The 21815-nt window shown below is 42.0% G+C and overlaps 1 protein-coding gene across 11 annotated transcripts in view; it reads left to right on the top strand.

Moving 5' to 3' along the window:
• Positions 1–1283: 1283 nt before the first annotated feature.
• The window catches only part of nbeaa (neurobeachin a), a 74188-nt gene continuing 53656 nt past the window's right edge, over positions 1284–21815 (top strand). For all 11 annotated transcript variants that reach the window (XM_053848167.1, XM_053848165.1, XM_053848164.1 and 8 more), the window contains exon 1: positions 1284–1840. In XM_053848167.1, the coding sequence (XP_053704142.1) occupies positions 1574–1840 (267 nt within the window). In that variant the 5' untranslated portion in view covers positions 1284–1573. The remainder of the gene's footprint in view (positions 1841–21815) is intronic.

Raw genomic sequence — 21815 nt, 5'->3', positions numbered from 1 at the left:
GTCACCCCAACTGCCAGCAGAAATGAGCAGCGAGACATCAAAGGGACTGGCATCGCTGCGGCCTGTATGAGAATACACTCGTGTGCACACACACACAGCTGAAGAGGGACATGCAGAGAGACAGAGTGGTGAATAAGCCTTCACAGCAGCCGTGTTAATGGATATCCTCGCCAGCAGATGAGGCCTGTGTGGCGAACACATGGAGTGTGAAACAGGTTTATAGATGCAGACAGGTACTAAACCAGTGACTGCAGTCTGTGCAGGCAGCAGGCAATGTTTGAATGGCAAAAAAATATTAACTTATTCATGACTGGGTGGAATTGAAGTTGTGAGAGAAAATACTGACAAAATGATAGGATGATAGATTGAATGCTTTGACAGATCATATCAGGAGTGTGGTTATAGCCTTTTCCAATTCAGACTTTATTGAAAGCAGACCGCCGTCTGGTATATAAGATTCGGCATGAAAGTGGGTAAATTAAAATACAAAAATAGTGCAGCTGGGACGAGGGTTAAAGCAGTTGTGAAATGGTCATGTTAAAGAGACAAAGTACAGTGGTCAGGGAAATCAGGAGTCGAAGAGGAGAGTGCAGGCGGGGTGGAGTTTCAACTGTTTCATTAATAAAAATAAAAACATTATTATTATTATTATTATTATATGGGCACGCTGCTCATTGTTATGCTGTTCTGAAGCTAATGATAGAAGCCGATGTTTATTTAACTGCAGGATTGGATGGATGTAAGTGCGTTGATATAAAATATAAAAAAATGTAAAATAGAGAATCAGACACAGTTTTATTCGCCCAGATTATTAATGTACAACGATTTTTTTCTACAAGTTGTTGATTTTTTTTTAAATATAAGGGCATCTAAAATAAAATAAAATAAAATAAAATAAAGAAGACAATTAAATAGAAGACACGCCATGGATGTATTCCCGTTACCCCTTGTAATATTTGCTTTCGCCAGTAATTGTGTTTTATTTTAGTATTGTTTCATTTGATTAATCCATTCATTTTTTCAGCGACAAAGAAGTTTCCCCCTCAATCGTGCGTTCAGTACTCATGAAATGAAACCCAATTTCCTTTCAAAAAGCCGTGAAACTTTTTCTGTAGAGTGTCTTTATACGACTCGATTGAGTCGTTGTCAGCTAAACACATTGATAAACGGTCCCCACAGAGTGGTTATCTGTCTAAGTGGAGGTGACTCCTGTGGAATGCGTTATCTCGCCTCAGTGCCGGGCAGGAGTGCTCAGTGCGCATGCGTGGCTAGAGCGCCATACCGCAGACAGGGGGCGTCAACATGGCGTTCTCTCCTCGACGACCGCACTGACTGCAACCTGCCAGCAAGGGACGGGAGAGGAGACACAGACCGCTTCTTCTCAGCTAAACCCCCGTCTTTTTCTCCAGCCATATGAATCGCTTCACATTTCCAGGAGGATAGGGCCATTCCAGCAGATTCGTGTTCCTCTCACCGCTCGCTTAGTGGATGTTTTTTTGTCCGGCGTGAGCTTGAGAAGCAGGTGTGAGAGACAGCGGCGACCGCTCCTCTCCTCCCTGTTTTCCGAGGGGAAATGTCGAGCGAGAAGCCGGTTTCAGCACCGCCGGGCTCTGCTTCTTTGCTCACGGACCCTGACCGAGACTCCCATCCTCCGCCGCTGGGCTCCGGTGCCGCCGGGGAGAGAATGGTGTCCGCAGCCGGCTCCATGGTCCTCCCGGCCGGGGTAATCAACCCCGCCGTACCGATCCGGAATATCCAGATGAAGTTCGCCGTGCTGGTGGGTCTGATCCAGGTCGGAGAGGTTAGCAACAGGGACATCGTGGAGACGGTGCTGAACCTGGTGAGTTGAAAACAGAGGCAGCCATGGAAAGCAGTCGAATCACTGCGCCCTTACATGTTTTATTTACGATGCTCCTGGTTGTGAGGCTCTTGAAAGATGATGTCATTTGTTCTCCGCTCATTTTGTTTGTCAAAAACAGAGTGAAATAGCAGTGTATATGACGTGGGAAGGAGCTAAGGGGAGCATGTGACTGATACCTTAGGGCTCGTCTCATCTCGCCTTTGTTGACTAAATGTCCCGCTTGCGACCCAACACGGACCCATCTCCCAAGGTTCGGTGGATCTGGCGAGGAGGGAAGCGTCCGAGCCCCGCTATTTTGACCCCATATGTGCCATAAACAGCTGCTCTGTTTTGCTGCTGCTGCGCACAGAATCAGGACACGATTGATCCGCTTTATTTATGATGCGGACATCCAAATTAATCCAACGCGGACAAAGACCTCCAGCATCATGCTAGGCATCGCATGGATGTGTCTGCATGGACGGGTGTGTTGGAGGATGATTCAGGAATGATGCACGGGCCTATTGTCGGAGGCCAGGCCCCGCATCCTGTGCGCAGAGATGCATAGGTAGCTGTGGAATAAGCTGCGGTTGTTGAGCATCCAGAGAAGGTGTTCACCATGTTTCCAATCGCCCTGTCAACCCTGAGGGGTGTGCTGGAGGTGCTCATGTGCATCAGATGTTTCTTTTTTTTTTTTTTTTTTGGTGTAGTTATGGAACATCCAGCCAGGGTCTGCTGGCTTGTGTGTTCCCTGCATGCATGGTGATATATATAGGAAGGGGAGGTCCCTGACTCTGACGGAATAAATACATGAATGTAGTGATGATTTACAATCTGTTGGTGGATTGCTTGCAACAGGACAGTTCCGGACAGAACCATTTCGAGTCCAGATTCAGAGCGGTTCTTGTATCCCAATCGATTATTTGTATGACATGAGAGGAGGGGGTGGGCACTGCTGGCTCATCCCGACCTCTCAGCCTTTCTCACACCCCTCTGGCTGCTCGGGGAGGTAACTATTCACCCCATTACAGACTCCCCCTCCACTCTCAGGAGGCGCTGAGAAGAGCAGCCTGCATCCTGTGTCCTGGCTGGGCAGCACCATGCATTTAAAAGCAGGTGGAGAGGAGGAGGAGGAGGAAGAATGGGGGTGGGGGAGGAGAAGAGAGCGTGGAGGAGGATGAGGTGGTAGGATGCTGCAGTGGTGCTCAGAAATTACCAGCTGATGCAGCGGAAGAGTAAAAAGCCCCGGATTGGTCCATATCAGCCCATCGGAGCGTTCACTTGGGATGCACTCCACCTCGTACAAATACCTCCTTCCTACTCACATTTTTATTCATGGATCTGAGTCCGCTGCTTTAAGGCACAAAGGACACTCAGCCTGACAAATTAAAGGAGACCGTGTTAGCACTGCAAAGCTTTGCTTCCCAAATCCTGAATTGAACAATCAGTTCTGGTTGCGAGAACTGCCAATAGCTAAGCCTGTTAGGGAATTCTGTTGCCCAGCTCCTTAATTAAAAGAGTAGAAACAAAGAGGTGCGGAGACAGGAAACCTCAGTGGTCAAGGCTTCTGGTACAATGAGCCCACTGTGACCCAAAAGCTGATCCATTATTCCAGTCAATGTGGGAGACCACAGCCGCCACATTCTCCGTCCGCCATGGCTGTATTGATCTGATCTCACTCTGGCTTCAGTGAGCAGATGGCTCGTTGGGCCAGCCAGAAATGGTTGCTGGTCAGTATCACAGGACGTTGACCTCTGCTTTGGGAAGCAGAAAAGAAGCATGTATGCTAGGAGCTTTGCTGTCTGACAAATAAAACAGCATGGGGGGTTACTGGTTGTGAGGTGCTTAGCTATTATCGTCAACAAGGCATCACGGTTGTCACGGCAACGCTGCTCTTTGACTGCCTGCTTGCAGACGCCCAACCACCTGGTGTTACTTTCCACTTCTGGACTCCTGTCACCGTATTTCTCTAACATTTTGCCATTAATTCTGTAGCACGTTGTTGCTATTTTCACTCTTAAACCGACCATCAAATGGATGTTATGATCAACTACAACAGAGACGTTGAAAGAGTAGTTGTGTCTGATGTTTTTCAACCGCCGTGAAGTTACCTTTGGTCCGCTGTTGACTGTCATCCCTGTATGAGTCAGTGTTTCTACAGTTAGAAATAAATCGTGCTCTGTTCAGCCACAGCACTGAAGTCAGCTCGCAGGAATATATTAGATTCATCACGAAAGAGAGTGTTGTTTTGCTTTAAGTATTCCCTTGGAGTCTTTTAAGGGATTAGGATGTTTTCCAAAATTATTTTTTGGTTCGAAATCAGGTTGAGAAGAAGCAAGAGAGCGAAAGATTAAGCCGTGAGGTTTGTTGAACTGAAGTGGTCGAAGTTGTTGGACTGATTCATTAGACTGGAGGTGTGAAGTGATGTCATAATGTATGCAAATGTAAAGCAAGGCAGTTTGTACTGTCAAACTCAGAAAAGAACTAGCATTTTGGTCTATTCCCTTTCATTCAGCAGCTCAGGTGGAAAATATATTTGTGGTCACCGACTGAAAAATGCTGCCACTTCAAACTACGGAGCTGTAGAGGCATGTACTTGTCATTCCCTGAAAAGACAGTGGCCTCCCTCTTTCTGTCTTCGTGGCAGCTGTGTGGGCCGGAGCCACTATCTTTTCTGGAGATGATGGTCGCCCACCTGTGCCCCGGGCTGCTGCTGTTTTGCTTTGACACAATGTCACCGTCTGAGTCAGGACGGCAGATCGCTTTGTTTGACGAGTTGAGGAAGATTTCGTAATGGCATCTGCGGCACGATCTTCATATCTCCGCCGAAGAGCGGCGTCAGCTGTGCTTGTTTATAGACGGCTCAGTCGAGCTGAGATTAATTTTGGCAAGTTTGTTTGTCAGAGAGAATGTTACACCATTCGGCTTACTTGATTGTTCTTCGGTATATTCCTGTCTCCACCTGAGGAGCTGCAACAGCCTTCTGTTTGATAGGCGGCCTCACAGAGAACCTGCAAAATACCTAAGGTCACCTTTACGGGCTGCACAGCCAGCCCAGGGACCCACACAGTTCCACGAAACTCAGACACGATGTTCTGAATAGTAATATCAATAATGCATTTAGAGTGAACCACTAAGTCAATCTTGTTACCGGAAATGGCAACATCTAATAAACAGCGTTCTCTCTGTCTTTCATTTCTGTTTTTTACTTCAGCTGAACAAGATTAGTTTTTGTTGCTGGCTCTTTATGAGACAGATGAATGTCCACCTTTCTGGGTGTAATATTCTCTATGACTCATTCCAGAATTGAGGTCATTTTGGCTTCCAAATCCTAGAAAAATAAGCCTTTTCTTTTCCAGTTTTCTCACGTGTTGTTATTAGAAGGGGTTGAAGACTTTCGCTCGGTCAGCACAAGCATAAAGCACATCATTTTTACTGTTTATGGTGTGCATATGTTATCGATAATACAGTGACAGTCTTGCAAATCCAGGGTTAGGGCTTGGAGTAGCCTGTCTCCAACCATTGCTAGCCCTGCCATTTCATTTTTTTGCTTCAAAAAACTGTAAATATTCCTGCTGACTAGAAAAATAGAATAGAATAGAAATGTTATGGAAGCATTTATGAATAAGATGATGCAAAAGAAATTCATTCATTAATTTAGTGGTCTCACTCAATACATTTATTTATCCAATATTTTCAGACACTCAACGTTTTCGCTACAAAACAAAACCTTTTCGAAATCACACATTTTTTTAAGCCATTTTTAAAATAGCACAATCAAAAATAAAATATCACAATGTCAGTCCAAATTTAGAATTAATCTTTTCCCCAATGTTCATGTGACATATGTGACAGTACGACCTGTATATTCTTTGGATATCCCCTCCTGTGACTGGATGAATGAGTGAATGAATGTTTTCAATCCTTTTTTACTAATTCCATTTGCCTTTTATATGACTTTCTTTACATTATATTACATTGCCTCTGGTGCATCGCATAGAACTCTGGCCTGCTAAGTTATCGCCAAAAATGACAAATGCTATGTTCTATTTAAAGTTTGACTCTGAATTGTGCAGTTACTAAGAAACTTTAGCACCAGCTTATTAATACCTAATATTGTTCTTCCTCGAGGGTTTACTTATTACCCTGACAAATCGTACCAAGGTGTCCTGTTGTTAAAAAAGAGCCGGTGTCGCTCGTGTAAGAGTGAGATTTATAATTAGCAATTTCGGCTCTTTGAAATGAAGTCCTGCAGCTACCATTCTGCTGTGCTAAATATTACAGTGGTCGTGTTTACAGCTGCTGAAAATGTTAAATATCTTTTTTCATGCAGCACTGCTCAGAAATAAATAGGAGAAGGTGCAAACACTTGCCTGGGGGACTACCCGCTCCAAAACGTGGGAATTAAGAATACGTTCTTTATTTATTATTTTGGTGGGGTATTGGCTGCCAAAGTTAAGTCTTTGATGGTACAGTTTCTTCTTTTGGCACTGATCAAATACAGGTCCTCTTATTTGATTTTTTTACTGCTCCACTTGATATTGCCTTACATTTTTAGCATTTGAAATGTTGTTGATTGCATGGAGCTCCGTGAGACAGCAGGTGGCGTCTGGATCTGGGATCAAGAACAGCACCAAAGTGCAGTCATCTTTTTCTCGCCTATTATAAACATGTTCTGAAATTCAACTGTACTTTCGTGAACATGCAGACACCGATAACCTCTTCGGCGCGGGGAAGAAATGTGTGCCTGTGGCTTAATGTCTCTCTTGCTCACCAAGCTGAGCTGAGGTGGAAGGTGTGGCTTCCCCTGCAAGGTCGTGGTGACTGGCTATATATCACTCAGCACGCCGTACCTCAGCGAGAGACAGATGTTCTCCAGAGAGGGAGGACGAAATGACGACGGCTGATCTCATAGAGGAAATCAATGGCAAGGATTTGGTGAGAATAAAAATGTACAAGTCCTACAGGTGATCCTTCCTGGCACTATACTTCATAGATTTACAGAGTCTTTGTTATTTAGGGGTCTAATGGGCTCCCCTCTGTGTGGAGCCTGGTCCTGCTGAGTGAGTCAGCGCCTCTCATCTCAGCTTTTAGAGAAGTGAAGAATGAGCCTCTGTATGGAGAATGGATGTTACTCTTTCACTCGGATATCACAGCATAAGAAAAGATGCTAACCGTAGCTGTGCCTTTTTGTTTCCAGATATTTGCACAAATGTTTCACGACTAAATGATTACAGTTAAGTACACATAATGAAGGTGTAATAAAGTTGTAAATTACTCTGTTTACAGACAGACATTTTCTTTTGCTTTGTAATATCTTTTTCTTTCTGCAGATATTAGCCTTTTTATGATTTAATTCAATGTCGAAAGAACTTCTCTCTCTCTCTCTCGTTATATATATTCTTTCTTTTTTTTTAAACGATGTTTTTGCTTTTATGATGTCTCCCACAATCATTGCAGAATTCAATTATATGGCATATCTTTATGACCAAGATTCCAATAAATGACACGACATATTTGTGTTACAAATCAAATCATGAGTTTGTGTCCCTGCAAGAATAAACTTTCATTCTGGAAACTCCTCATCTCCTGGGGCTCCTGGAAATGTTGAGAGGATAAAATGGGCTTCCAAATGAAACAGCAATCTTTCGCTGTAGTGTATTGAATAGGTTCAACAAACACTGAATTTCTAACCATGTTTGATCAGCCATAGAAACTTAATCTACATCTTTCACTTGTTTACAGTTGTCTGTTCTATGTGCACCAATTGTTGCAGTTGCAGTGCACCGTGGTGTGCATATTATGGATCGCAACCACAGACGTTATTATTATGACACATACATATATTGGCTTGGATGTGGATGACTATGGTGCTTGCATGGGTGGCGCCTAACAGTGTCCTTATTGGCTCAAAATGCTTTGTTTGCCTTGTTGTGAAGAGGCTTTTTATTTAATTAATTTCTTCTATTTTGTGAGAAGGTAGTCAAAGTAGGGAGCACTTCTTTTCACAATGAAGTTACGCTGCATCTGTAACTTGCTGTTCATCTCCCTCTTCAGTGGGAATTCATAGTCATAAACACCCAGTGTTTTGCATACATGTATTCCACCGGTGGATGTGTTTTTGCTATCCAAGCATGTTCAATGTTCTCTTCCTCCCAACAACACTTCTCTAAAACCTTGTGGAAAAGATACTGCAGTCCAGGGTCTGACCCTGTAACCAGTAGCATCCATTTTCTTCATTCTAGATTCACTGGCCCGTCATCCCCCATCCCCCTGAATGATTTATGGTATGTAAAACATAACCAAAAGTGCTTACGAGTTTAAATGGAAGTACTTTTGGTGTGCCTTCTTGCTGAAACCAGTATGAATCCACGTTTAAACCCTTGAGCTATAAATGTTAAAGCGCTTCCTGCTCCAGTTTTCCAAAATTCCTCTTCATCCTCCATCCATGTCTTGTCGGAAAGGTTTGAATTGGAAGTAGCAGATGATTGTCCCAGTCTTACGAACACCTTTTGTTTGGGACTTTTTCATCACGTCTCCCATCCTCTTCCCGACGCACATCTTCTCCTTAACCCCTCATGTAGTCTCTAACTCCCTGGCTGTGTTAAGAGGCTTCTGGATGAATGTGGATGATCCCCATTGTAGGACGGTAATGGAGCTCTCGCCACTGACAAATTTCTGTTCTCTTTTGCCACTCATCTTTTTCCACATTTTGACTCTGGAGAGAGACTATTTGCTGTTCTGTGATCAAGTCTTACCCTGGCGCCGCTTTTGTGCGGTTTGATGTAGAGTTCAAGACCAGCTGAGAGGAAGATGTAGGGTTCATTGAAGCAAGAGGCACAGTGGAGCGAACGGAGATGAGTGCGTTTTAAATTTATTTTTCTAGTACTTTATTTTGAGGATGCATGTTTTTTCACTAACAAGAGCTACTTAACTCCATTTATAGCGTACACACAACCTCACACAGCGTCACATGTTCTGGTAATCATGTTCTCATGGTCCGGCTTGCTTCCAGAGCCGTTGAAAATCTATTTTGAATCGATATTTTTTTCTTTTCTATGAATTATTCATGAAGTCATGAACTCACGGCCAACAACTCAACTGTGAATCTGATCAAGAGGAATGCTGACTATTTCGCTTATGGCCATGCAAGTCAGGGTTTCTAAAGATTCATTTTCTTTCAGCAAAAATGTTGAAGGACTGAGCACTCTTTAAGGAAATGCCATTCCTCGTTGACTGAGTGGATCGGACAGTGATGGTGCACTTTCAGAAATGATGTGTCAAGGCATCAGAAATGTACTGCTAGATACACTTTGACACATCTCTGCCTCTGAGCTGATCCTAAGGAGACTCAAGTTAAAGTTTGTTTTGCAAAGAAAAGACAACCTTTGTACCATTCAAAGGACTGGCACTGGCAGCTCAGCTACTGCTATCTAATCTATTTAAAATGACTTCCCTTAATTTGCTTCTTGAACCTAACCCAGCGACATGAGAGGCAAGGGACACCCTGGACAGCTTGCCAGTCATTTGCAGCTGAACAGACTGACAACCTCTTTCTCTCACACGCACACCAGAAAACAAGAGACACCACCAAGCTGCCCCTCTTTGTTACCTTTATTATGACATACCGGAGGGAAAGAAGGAGCTTGTTACAGTTAACAGCAAAATTGAAATGTTCTCAGACAAACATATTTATCTTCATGCATAAAACGAATTTCCTTTCCACGTCCTTCCTGTACAGTTATTTATTTGATTCCCTCTCTTTTCTGTGTGGTTTCTCCCTAATTGTTTGCTACGCCTGTGGAAGGGTGGGTGTGGATGCGCTCTGTATTGAAGTGTCTTTCACCACTTTGGGATCAAACAAGCCGTGCTCCCCCCTACGATGCGCTAATCTTCATGTGGTAACGAACAGCATTGTTTGAATCACCTGGTGCTTGTGCACGCCTGCGTGTGTGACGGTGCACGGCAACGTCCTCCAGAGCTGATAAACGAGTGTTCTTACAAACCCCCTGTTTAGTCTCCTGCACCTTCATCTGCACACACACACAGCAGAGGTTCACAAGAAAGCACACACACTTCTGCTCCCTTCCTTCTTGTAGCCCACATCATTGCCTGGCAGGGGTGATTCTATATTCATGCTGGCCTACTTCGACTTTCTCCCTCGGCTCCTTTTCCTCTCTTCTCTCTCTCTCATGCGCACACATCTGCTCTATGAAGTATAGCTACTGTGTTGTTATCCATCATGATCCGTACTGCGGCGGTCCTGGCTAAATTATAGCAAACTTTTAATGTCTGTTGCCATCGCCACTTGCTTTGAGGTCTCCATCCCCCCTGCTCCTTCCAATGGACCTCTCCGCCGGAGCTTTACGCACGTCTTGTACCACCACATTAGTCCAGTTTGCACATCTCCATCAGGCATCTGTATTCTGAGTCAACAACATGTCAGGACTACGTGTTCTTCCAGTGAATCGCACTGCAAATAGTGAATGCTGATTGAGTGCGAGGGGATCCAAATGATTTCATCAAATTAAATTCACTTCAGTGTTATGATTTGAATAGGATGTGTGGATGGAAAAATGGGAATGTTTGATGAGGCATGTGGCATTTATTTTTTGAGCGAAGAAAGACAATGACTGAACTAGATCTCTCTGCAATGAAAGTCTGTTTTTTTGAAAACATATTTAAGTTAAGTACATTTTACTTTTATAGTGAATTATATAGGATTATTTTTAACAGTATTTTTATTTGACAATTATTTAAAAGAATATATCTTATTTGTCATTTATATATATTTATTCATTTAAGCTTAAGATATGGTTTAAGTCCTTCATAAAATGTACATTTTTAATTAATGTTTTTGCACCTATGTTTACAGTATTGTGCGATAACCATCTCATTCACACCCTGCATTGCTGTATCGTATTGTTTTACTTAGCCATCTTTTTTTTTAGTATTAGAATGTTTCCCATCTTATTAATGTGTTTTTAATTTTCATTCTTGTACAATGTCCATATTGATGTCTGTGTTGGCCTCAGTGGAACCTTACATGAACTCTTAAATACAGTGAATTTTGTGGGCGGAAAAAGAAAAGATTGTAACTTCTGTAACAACACAGTTCTAGTGGGAAATGTCTCAACAGGAAAATGGAATATCAGTTTCCTTTTCAATCATCAAAGGTTCCTTTAAACATGAAGTGAATCTATGTTTGTGTTATGTAATACCGACGCCACGTATTGTTCATCAAATTCCGTTTTACAGTCATCAATTTTCAGAACATTCCAGATTAATTTTCGACATTAATAATCTGCCACAACTAGAAAACAGACTGTAGACCCTGTAATCTTCATTTCGAACTGGATTGGAGGGGTTCTGGTTTATGGTGTGTTTTATATGAGTAATTAATTATTGAGCAATTTTCATCCATTATTTAAAATGTTTGTGAACCACATAATAACCATATCTGGCCCCTGGGCTTTGAGTTTGACACCTAAGATATTATTAGTAGTTGATGTTTATGTTTAGTTGTCATAATATAACAGTGGAAATTAGATAGTTGCTAGTTCACAGCTATATTAAGCCTGATGTCAGACCTGACTTTGTTTCTCAGATATCTAAAAATTGCAGTAAAACGCATACCAGTGTTTTAACTACTTGAATCTATGAAGAAAGAAGTATGTTAAATGTGCTCAGAAAGAATTGTCACACAGGTGACTCCATTTTAATAGAAAAAAAAAACATCCAAACTAGAGTTATAAAATGTCGCTCCGAGCTGCCACTCCTCCACAGTCATTGTTTGGGACTCAGGTTGAGGTGCGGTAATGTAATTTTTGTTTGAAGTTTTGGCTGTCACCCAGGTGATAAATGCCCTGAGGCACAGAACCATGTCGACTTTTGCTACAGCGATTACTGCGCAAGATTTCTACTCACTACGTAGCAGTGGTGACTCACTGCTCGTCCTCTACCCGCTTACCTCTGCTGCATACACTGACCTGCTGATCACGTGACTCTCCTTTTTTTTAAGTTTCAAGAAATGTTAAGCTTGAGGGAGACACACAGAGGCGGACTGGAGAGCTGATGTGATCTCCCTGTATTTCCTCACGCTGCTTACCGTCTGAACATATGACAGTTTTGTGCTGCCTTACGTGTTGATCAGACTTTCAAAGGGATTTGTTTTCCCTACTTAATTAGGTTTCATAATTTGTGAATTTTGTTCTCTAATCGTTTCCCCACTGTTCATTTCTTTTCAATTCCAGTATTTGAAATAATGCGTTCATTTTCATCTTAACCATGCGGTCTCTCTAAATCACATTTCTTTTCCCGGAGCATGGCCTTCTTGATTGAGGTGGTTGCAAATCTGGCTGTGATATTTGAGAATGGATTTTGTTCTGAAGTGACATTTGTAGATGAAATGGCTTTGTGATTCAGTCTGACATTTGACATTGTCATCTCACACTATTATTTTTATCCCAGTGACCTTGAAAACATGTATGTAAACAAATTTCCTTTAAAATATCTAATATTTCAGGAAAAATTGCCTGACTAAACTATGTACCGCGCATCTTGAAATGAACATTTCTGAGGTGCTACATTTATAATGTTGCGACACAGAGTGCCCTTTTTGGGACATCTGACTCAGCAGGTAGACACAGAAGCTAAAATTCTATTCTGAGAAATGCAACTGTCGAAAAAGTCCTACACAGCTATCGATCAAGGTCCATCTCTGGAGGTCCTAATTTTCCTTTACTTTGATAGTATTGTTTTGCCTCACCATGTTGCCAAGTTCACTGAAAGGAGATATGACAGACTATGGAATACATATATTAGTGGCAAGACTGTGTGGAAATGGCTTGTAATTGGTTAATTGTTAATATAAGAGGTTCTGTTTTTGGTTGCAAAATTTCCAGTTTTTCAGGCTGTAATGTAATCCCAGTGATAATTCAGGGACCTGACCTTGACCTTTTTTATATATTCTATATGCATATATTCATACTGTATATGTATTATATACGGTGGAAACAATTAAAGCCCTTAACTATAGCAGCTTACTAGCATCAGTGTTGCAGTAAAGCGAAGCCAGAACAACAGGATTAATACTCGTGTAGGAAGACAGATACTTGACTGATCCCTGATGTACTGAATTCAGATAGCTAATTGAGTAGAAAATGTTTTCGCAGCGCAGCAGAGGTGATGGGCTGATGGGGAACAAACAGGAGTGTGAAGTCTAACAATTAGAATGACCTTGCCAAGGAGAGCTGCTGATGAAATACATCTTTAATTAGATGTTTCAAAATGCAAATGTTGGTGAAAAGGGCAAATCAGTCAGGGACAGATTATTGTTCAAAGTGATGAAGCTTCTTCGGTCATTACTGGGGTGTGAAACACGAGGCCTGCTGACCACATTCAGGCCTCACTTTATTGATAATGGGCCACCTATACTAAGCGCTCCTATCACTTCAGGTTCCAAAATTCACTGCACAGTTTAAGCTCCTAAATCAGTTTTAGAGGCAAAGGTTTCAATGAAATACGTATTGCAGGTCAGAAGATTCCAGAAAATTCTTATCTGCCGTTGCAGAAAAGCTTTTCTCCGACAGGTTGTGTTTGTAGTGAGCACTTCAGGCTAGCTTAGTATTTTCATAAGTGAAGAGTATTATAGTTGCCTTGAAATGTTTATAGCTGTGAGGAGTAAACTCAAGCTTCGACTGGGTCCATTTTAGGATCTTATTTGTGATAATAAAAGCCCTTTTAATCGTTTAAAGATTCTGTTCTTTTCAACACTTCAAACAATTGCTTCAAACCAAATGTTTCACTGGAAAGTCCCTTTTTTCTCCCCAAATACTTCACTTTTGTGTCCTGTTCTGGTTTTTACTGTCTGGTGTTTCATGTTTGTGTGTCCTCCATGTGTGGTCTTGCACTTTAACTGGAGGTCCATCATGCTCCACTTGCCTGCCGGTGTGTGTATGTGTGCTTGTATGTGTGTCGCTCCCAGACCTTGTCTTATGATGATGGATTACTGGGACTCAGGGGCCACTCGCCGCTTACCTGATTCTCCGTCAGCTTTAGCTCAATGGAACAGAGCGCCATTGTTTCCCGTGAGTGTGTGCTACTTTTACATTCAGCCCACTGGACCAAACAAACAGATTAGAGATTTTGATGTGGCACCAGACTGTTGTGACTCGAGTTCTCTATCAGCTGACCTTTGAGCTCACCAAGAGATATGGCTGCCATGAACATCTCACATGCACTGTACGCATTAGACATAAGGCTAGCGACGGCTTCGTGTGCCGAAATTTATCTTTGAATTTTGAAGGTGAAGGAACCAAAACTGCCTGTCCTGCTATATTATGTAAAATTCCATTCACTGTGAGTTTAGACTTTTAGGGAAGAAAAAAGGGGCATTTAGAATTTACAGCAAAACTGGAGCATTGTTTTAAAACAGCAGAGGTGACCTCAGTTCACCCCCTGCACGAGCTGGAGTCTGTCAACAAATGCCTCATTTGCTCAGCTTATTTTTTTTACAGGTAAATACTTTGGGAGTAAGTCCAAGAGCATAAAAAAATCTTAAAAGGGAGATGTGTTTTTTTGAGTCCTGCATTATTTTTAAAATATTAGCAGAATAAAATATTAATATAATAATAACAGAAAGAAGCGATGCAAATAAATTGCTATCATTGAGGGGAAATACAAACCTTTAGTTATCACGTCAAAATGTCCTTTACAGTTTAATTAAAAATGCTATTCAAGATTTGAAATGAAAGTTCACCAGTTCCAGTGGGTATCTTTATTTTTCTCTTTCCTGCTGTTCTTGTTCTTCATCAGGTTTTTGTTGAAAAAGTATGAAGGTGCAATATTAATATATGCTTTTATACACATGCATGTGACATCATGGTCCTTCCTTTCAAGGCCCACAATGGTTGTCCTTGGTAAATGGCACCACACGTCCAATGTCATTTTACACCTTACAATAATAAAACCTTTCTCTGCTCTTGTCCTCAGATTAAGTGGATTTTATTAAACCTAGATCATTTCAGAATGCGTTGTGTCTTAGATGACTTGTGGAATGCTTCCATCTCTGGGACATTTTTTGATGTCTTGAACTCAAGATAAATGAAGCTGAAGCAGTTCAAATTCAAACTACAATGTAATGAATGATGACATATTTGTGTGCTACCATCAAAAATAGAAAAAATCTGCTTTTTGTTTATTGCCCAATCACATGTGACGAGGCTTATTGCTCGATCTGTTACTAAGCTTCTTTGACCAATCAGGTGAGAGACATTTTTTAAACTGCTGTTGGATCAAATCAGAGTTCCGATCACTCGCCTGCAGTCCTCAGCCCGTGTGTCTGTGTGTGAGTGTCTTAGTGCATCCGTGAGTGAGTCGCTGACCTGGATTTCTTTCTGGGAATATTGGGTGAACAGCATGTTTCTTACAGTGCGCCGCGCTGCCGAGAAACACTCCTTGATAATGTTACATCGCGGATTTGAACCGTCACTGATGAGGCGAGAGAGTGGGAGCTGTCCCTTGTGCTGAAGCGTCTGATAATTTCCCTGCCTGTTGGCTTGTGCTGTCTTTTTACAGAAGCACACAATCACTGACTTTCAGCAAACAACACTCAGTAGAGTGGAGAAATTTGTTTCCTGGCAGCGATACAGTGAGTTAGAAATTATGAGGCACGGTTGATGTCACTCTTAAGGATCGCTGCAGAAGCACTGCAGCGGCGCTTTCATACAGTGCTCTTTTCATTTAGCATTATTTTATCTACGTTTCATGTGACACTCATTTATCCAGGATGGGCTTAACCCCTGGACATTTTGCTCAAAATAAGAGCAGTCTAAATGTATGGAACTCAATTTATGCCACGTAAGAAAAATAAATATATAAAAATAAAATAGTTAAATGCTCATTGTTGTTACTTGTATATTACATTTATGGGAATGATGGAAATGTTGATCCTGATTTCGCCTGAAATTGCGACCAGTATGCAATAGCAAAACTACTGTTGTGAATGAATCGCATGACTCTTTTCCCAGTGATGTGTGGCTTCAAACTAGCCTTTGCTTTTCTCTGTTTCCATGCGCATATGCTGCTATTGTGCCTTGCATATTGTACAGTCTTCCTGGCCGGTGCGCCACCACCAACATGCTCAGTGCACTTGACTCTTAAATTCTGACACCTCAACCTTAATGGTTATTGATCTTTGTTGTCCCTTCAGCTGTACACAGTTGTTTGATGGCTCACAACACATTTGCTGTGTCTATTACTAGAAGAAGAATCATGGTAATGGTTTGATCACCAAAGGAGCGATTGCACGTACTAAATATGCTTATGCTTTCCAACCCTCTCCCCCAAAATAAATAAATAAATGAAGCCAAGTCATGACTCCTTGTAATGTTGGCAAGTACTTTTATTAATTGGCTTAACTAACTCACTTTATATTATGTATCAGGACAGGACACTTATTCCATGGTTTTCCCGCTCTCCATTTACAGACTTAGACCCAAGAAAACAAATATCCTCTTCTCACTTTAGTCAGAGACTCTGCACCGAAGTAACTCACTTTGTCACATATCTTTTGTGGTAGAAGCATAAACACATAAAAGCACTGAGGCCAAGTCTAAACAAGTGAGTAGAACAGCCTTTAAATGATGCAGTTAAACGCAGCGATGAAACCTGAATCAATGCTGTTGGAACAGAAAATTCGATATGAAACTGCACTCCTGATGTTTCCTCAGTGAAAGGGTCGATTATATAAGTGTTCATGTGGCCATTAGTTGTAACTTCAAATCCATATTTTGGCTTCACATCGCACTGCTTTTATTTTTTTGTTATGAATGCAATTTCATTGCACCTCATTTGGAGCTTGTTTTGTCATGCATTTATTAGTATTAAATTAATACCATCTACTCATAAATAAATAAATAATTGTACTTACAAACCCTGTACATTTCTTGTGTTAGTGTGCTCACATACGCACCTACCACGATATGTTGCTGTAAAGCAATTTTGAGGAAAATAAGACCCGAATATATATATATATATATATATATATATATATATATATATATATAAAGCACCGCAGCATCTTTCTTGTGTTATAATAAAAGTCTGGATGTATATCTATATATATATATATATATATATATATATATATCCAGCGGTGCTGGTCCAGAAGATTCAATTAAATTCAGGTGAATTTCAAGTGTCCTTCCTGCGTGTCCTGTCCTCATTTGATCTCTGCGCTTCTCCCTTCTATTTTTAAGATCTGAGCGTTTCGCTCGCACATGCACATTCGTCTCTTGCTGAATGTTCAACTGCGTGACAGAAAATCACTCGTAGATTTCTCATGCTCCGAATTGGTCCCCAAGAGGTCCGTCCCCTTATTAGCGCCTGTGTAAGTCCAGAATTTCAGTTTTTTTAGTTGCGCTTGAAAAAGCTCAGATGTAAGAGTAGAAAATGTGGCTCGGAATGACCGGTGCTCTCGTCGAGACTCTCTTGAAATCCCATCTTTCATCCAGCTCCCCCTGTTTTTAGACTCCCGGCCGAGCTAATAGAAACTGACAAAGCAAATCACACAACACTCGACGGCTTTTTACTTTTCTTTGATGTATGTACAGACACAAATTCTCCGGTATTGTTGTAGAAACGGTGCCCAGGGTAGCGCTCTTGGCGCTGGCAACACAAATGTCAGTGTTTTGGATCTAATGAAATGTAGCGCACACACACCTATTTGCTAAATTGGATGTAGCAGTTGCTTGATTGGAATTTGTGCCCTTCTCTGGGCAGCACCCTGCACTTGAACGCGCTGGCTGATTGAAAATAAGCCGTCTTAGCCCATGGGCTGAGATTTTTATGCATACGTAATTTGTCTTGGATGCCAAATGAGTCTTGGCAATGGTTCAAGGGGCGAATAGCAAATTTGGCATTCATTGCTCCCCGGCGCAAACCTCTTAGAACTGGTCATATACCTTCTTTATAAAGAAATGTTCCCGTCTCATGATCGGAGTAGATGCTTTTTTTCTGAATAAAAGACGTGATATTTTTCCATTTATTTTCAGGTTAAGTGTCGAGGTTGTTTTCACTATCCTGTATGCGCAGATAACGTGGATAGTATTTCAAGCTGTTGGTGGATTTTGTCATATATTTTGTTTGATTTCTAGAGAAAACTGGGTGGTATTAAGAGAAATTCACCAGAAATTCCAATGGTGGCGCTCCCTCGATCATGTCCATTCACCCCTGCTACTCAAAGCTAGTACACACATTTTTGGCTGAGCTTATTGACGTGATTATCGCTCAGCATACTGGACAACAAATATTTATTGGAATCCCTTCAGGGAAAATTCAGGGTATATTGAAGCTGTTGCAGGTCACCTGGTTTGACGTAGGTATTCCCTTGGTTGCCTTTTGGTAGCTACCCAGCATGATGCACATCATGAGTCCACTCATGGCCTTTCTCACCGACTCACAAAAGTGAACCAAGTAACTTGAGCAACATGTTCCACAGCCCCCTTCTCCTGAGAAACATGGTGTGATCTTGCAAAGAAGGCTGGTTGTTTAAATACAATATTGTATGGATTATAAGCTGAAGCTTCTTGTATAGCGCGACTGTCTTTTATCCTTGACCTTGATCTTTAGTCAGCACCATGTCCAGGCCCATTGATCAGGAATATTGATTTGAGGAGAGCCTTGCCCTTCAGCTTTACCGACTAATGTGTTGATTTTAAATCAGATAGGGATCGACTTGAAAACTGTCAGATGCTCCAGCCATGCTCATACGAGGATGATCTTTGTCCCTGCGATCAAAACATTACTGCACCATGACACAGCCGTTTCGGCTTCCACACAAGCACAGAGGGTGTCAGACACGACCATCTTTGTCACCGCGTTGGGCTTTATAAGTAGACAGACACCATGGCAGACATGGTGTGTCAATCTAGATGACTTCACCTGAACGATTATTTAACAGTCTCTGAAGGGCCACACGAGTCACGTGATTTTATTTCTAGCATAAGAAGAGCTCCATATAGACACCATATTTGTTGTGTTGCAGTTAAAGCGCCCTGTCTTGACAGATTCATAATAGATTTAATATTTTGAATATTGTTACTGTAGACTTGAACAATGGAAAACACTAATTTTGTTTTTGCATCATTAATACTGCACCTCTGGTGCTGCTCTTATCCTCCAATTGACTGCTTTTTAAAATGCCTATTCAGGTGAGTGTGTATATTATATCAAGATTGAACTCAAATATACACATGATCTCTTTTAGTCTGTACTGGTTTAAACCGCCATTTTATCCCCGTCGCTGGAATAATGCGATTATTGTGATAAAGCTTGTTTTTAGCTTCACGTTCTCTTCTCAGTGCCGTATTGTTTTTTCAAATTCTATTTTTATGTTCTGCTGACTTGTTTCTGCGAAGTCATTAAGAGGCTGATTGAGATGTATTTGCACTAAATGTTCCATTAGTGTGTAGAGCGGTGGCTCTGCCAACCTGCCAGCTGGGTGGACAATGGAACTGAGGCCCATGGGATCTGCAGTTCGGGGGGTTGCCCTCAAGCCCCTCCCACTCCTTATGTGCCTGTAGGTTGCAGTCTGTCAACATGTCAATGTGCATCATGATCAGAGGAGATTCTGGGGAGAGTGAACATAAGCAGCTTGGGCAATTATGAATCTGTACCTGATCATAGCTCACTTGAAGTGCTGGTGTTTTGGGATTTTTCTTGATCAAGGCCCAGTGGTTGCACGGCATTAAACATCTCAGCATGACGGCATGAAGACAACAGGTGTCACAGTTGAGACGTAGAGGCTGTTCTGGTTTTCTGTTGTAGGACATAATGGACAGGGAATATGATCTCATTACAGTGTGGCCCGTTTTGTCTCTAATAATGGAAATAGAATAGAATTGTGGCGGTGCATTATGGGGCTAACACCATTCAATGTACTTGACTGACGTGAATCTTGTCAAACGACAACAGATGCCTGGCGATGAGTCAATGGTTTGAAGTGTGTGTTTAAGCAGTGTATAGCCTCAACTATTCGACCATTCTCTTTGCTTTAGCAGTGCTCAATGATTTTTAACAAACAAATAGCACGGATGACTCAAGCTTTTGAAAAACGGCTTATTTAGTTTATCCTGAAAACGAATCGATGGTGCCCTTAACTGAGGCGCTTGTCAATATTTTTTTGCTGAAAATTAGGTCAAGCAGAAAATGGAATGTGGATTATTGAGTGTTTAGTGGCCGGTTTATCCTCGCTGTAATCCATGTCTTTTTTTTTTTTTTTACATTTGCTACGGTCATCAATGGAGCACTAAAGCCTCCTCAGTTCACTGTTGGCCAGTGGGCAATAAAATCACTCTGCCGTCCTGATAAGGGAGCACAATAGCTTTCATCCGGCGTCTCGCCCTCATTTTCTTTTATGCTCCATCTCGCTTGCTCTCCCTTTCAATCCTCTCTTTCTCATCATTCTGTTCTGTTTTCAGTTCGCTCTACTCATTCTCTTGTTTGTTTTTCTCCCCTTTTCCTCTCTCCCTGGGTTCCCCCTCTTTTTTTTTTCTCCCTCATTCTCCTCCAATTCCGCTCCTCTGCGGTCTGTTGAGCGCTCTTGTTGAAGCGTTAAGTGTATAATCTGTGATCTCATGTCTAGATGGGCCTCTACCCTCTCTCGGCGCACAAAGGGACTGAATGGCGGTGGCTTACTCAGGGGAGGCAAATGAGTAATGAGCCGCACACACGTGCAAAACAAACACGCACTAACACACCTCTCCAACATGCTCCCGGGGGCTTTGAAGTTGCATATTGATGATTCTAGCACCAAAGGCTCAATTGAATGAGCCGGGGAGGTGTCTATTGACCGTCCACTTGCTTCCATGGCCTGTCATCTTAAACGACAGTAATGGGCAACAGGTGCTTCTTTCTCTGCAAAAGAGTTATGTTTGATCATGAAGCGGTGTTGGTTGCGATCATCAAGGGTGATGCGGCTGCTTTGATAAACGCAATAGTGGTGCGCCGAGGTGACACTTTGAATTTTCTGTAAATAATGAGTGGACTTCAGCGGAGGCAGTGACATGTGAAATAGATTCCACGGTTTTATTTCAGTAAACCAAGTGTTTGCATTCGTAGATGATGTGTTGCTCTTGGCTTCATCTTATTGCGCACAGCAGAGGGATCAGCGAGGCCAACGCTCTCCGGCAATAGTTTGTATGGAGAGTCAAAGCAACAGGAGTGCAAAAAAGAGCTGAGCCAAAAGGCACCTCAGTTCTGGTTAGTGATACTGAAATTCTCTGTGCTCTCTGTAAAAAAAGAAGTGGGGCATGTTGACTTGGTCATCATTTTTGTTAACCATGGTATTTTCCAGATTTTGGACTCATAGGCCTCTTCCTCTTGCTTTTGAAGGGGAATCCCAAGGTTTTCCTAAGTCTGATAGACATAGTAGGGGCTTCCTTCAAAGGCTAGGAGGACATGGAGGAGTGAATGGTGGTGTTCAATTGTGGATACCGTCGCACATTATGGTGTTGCTGCTTAATTTGATGCAGTGCATTTTGGGATCTGGTAAGTGTGTTTTTGCCTCTCACTAAAACGTTATGACTGATACTGTTGGCCTTAAAAAGCACACTACAGAGGTCAGCCCAGACTTCATGAGCACATTCACACTGCACTAGTGACCTGTATGAATGTAGCTCAGCGAAGGTGATCTCTTTAAAAAAAAACCTTTGGCGGCAGACAAACTGAAGCTGTGCGCTGTGTGACTGGTGTGAATGGGTCACACTTGTAGAGGAACTGTGTGTTTATGAAACTCCGGTAACAGCTTGATTTGGCCAGTGAAAGTGCCGGTTCATAAAAGTTTTTTTTCTGGTGCAAAAACACACCCAGGTTCAACCCCACAACCCCAACCTGGCTTGTCTTCTCATACTCCCACATCCCCTGCATAGCAAGAGTGATGCCAAACTGAATGCCAGCTGCCTTCAGGGCCTGA

This window comes from Synchiropus splendidus, chromosome 17 (assembly GCF_027744825.2).
Source record: "Synchiropus splendidus isolate RoL2022-P1 chromosome 17, RoL_Sspl_1.0, whole genome shotgun sequence".
Classification (NCBI taxonomy): Eukaryota; Metazoa; Chordata; class Actinopteri; order Syngnathiformes; family Callionymidae; genus Synchiropus; species Synchiropus splendidus.
The sequence above is the reverse complement of the archived record's forward strand: the minus strand, read 5'-3'. Positions and strand labels throughout refer to the sequence as shown.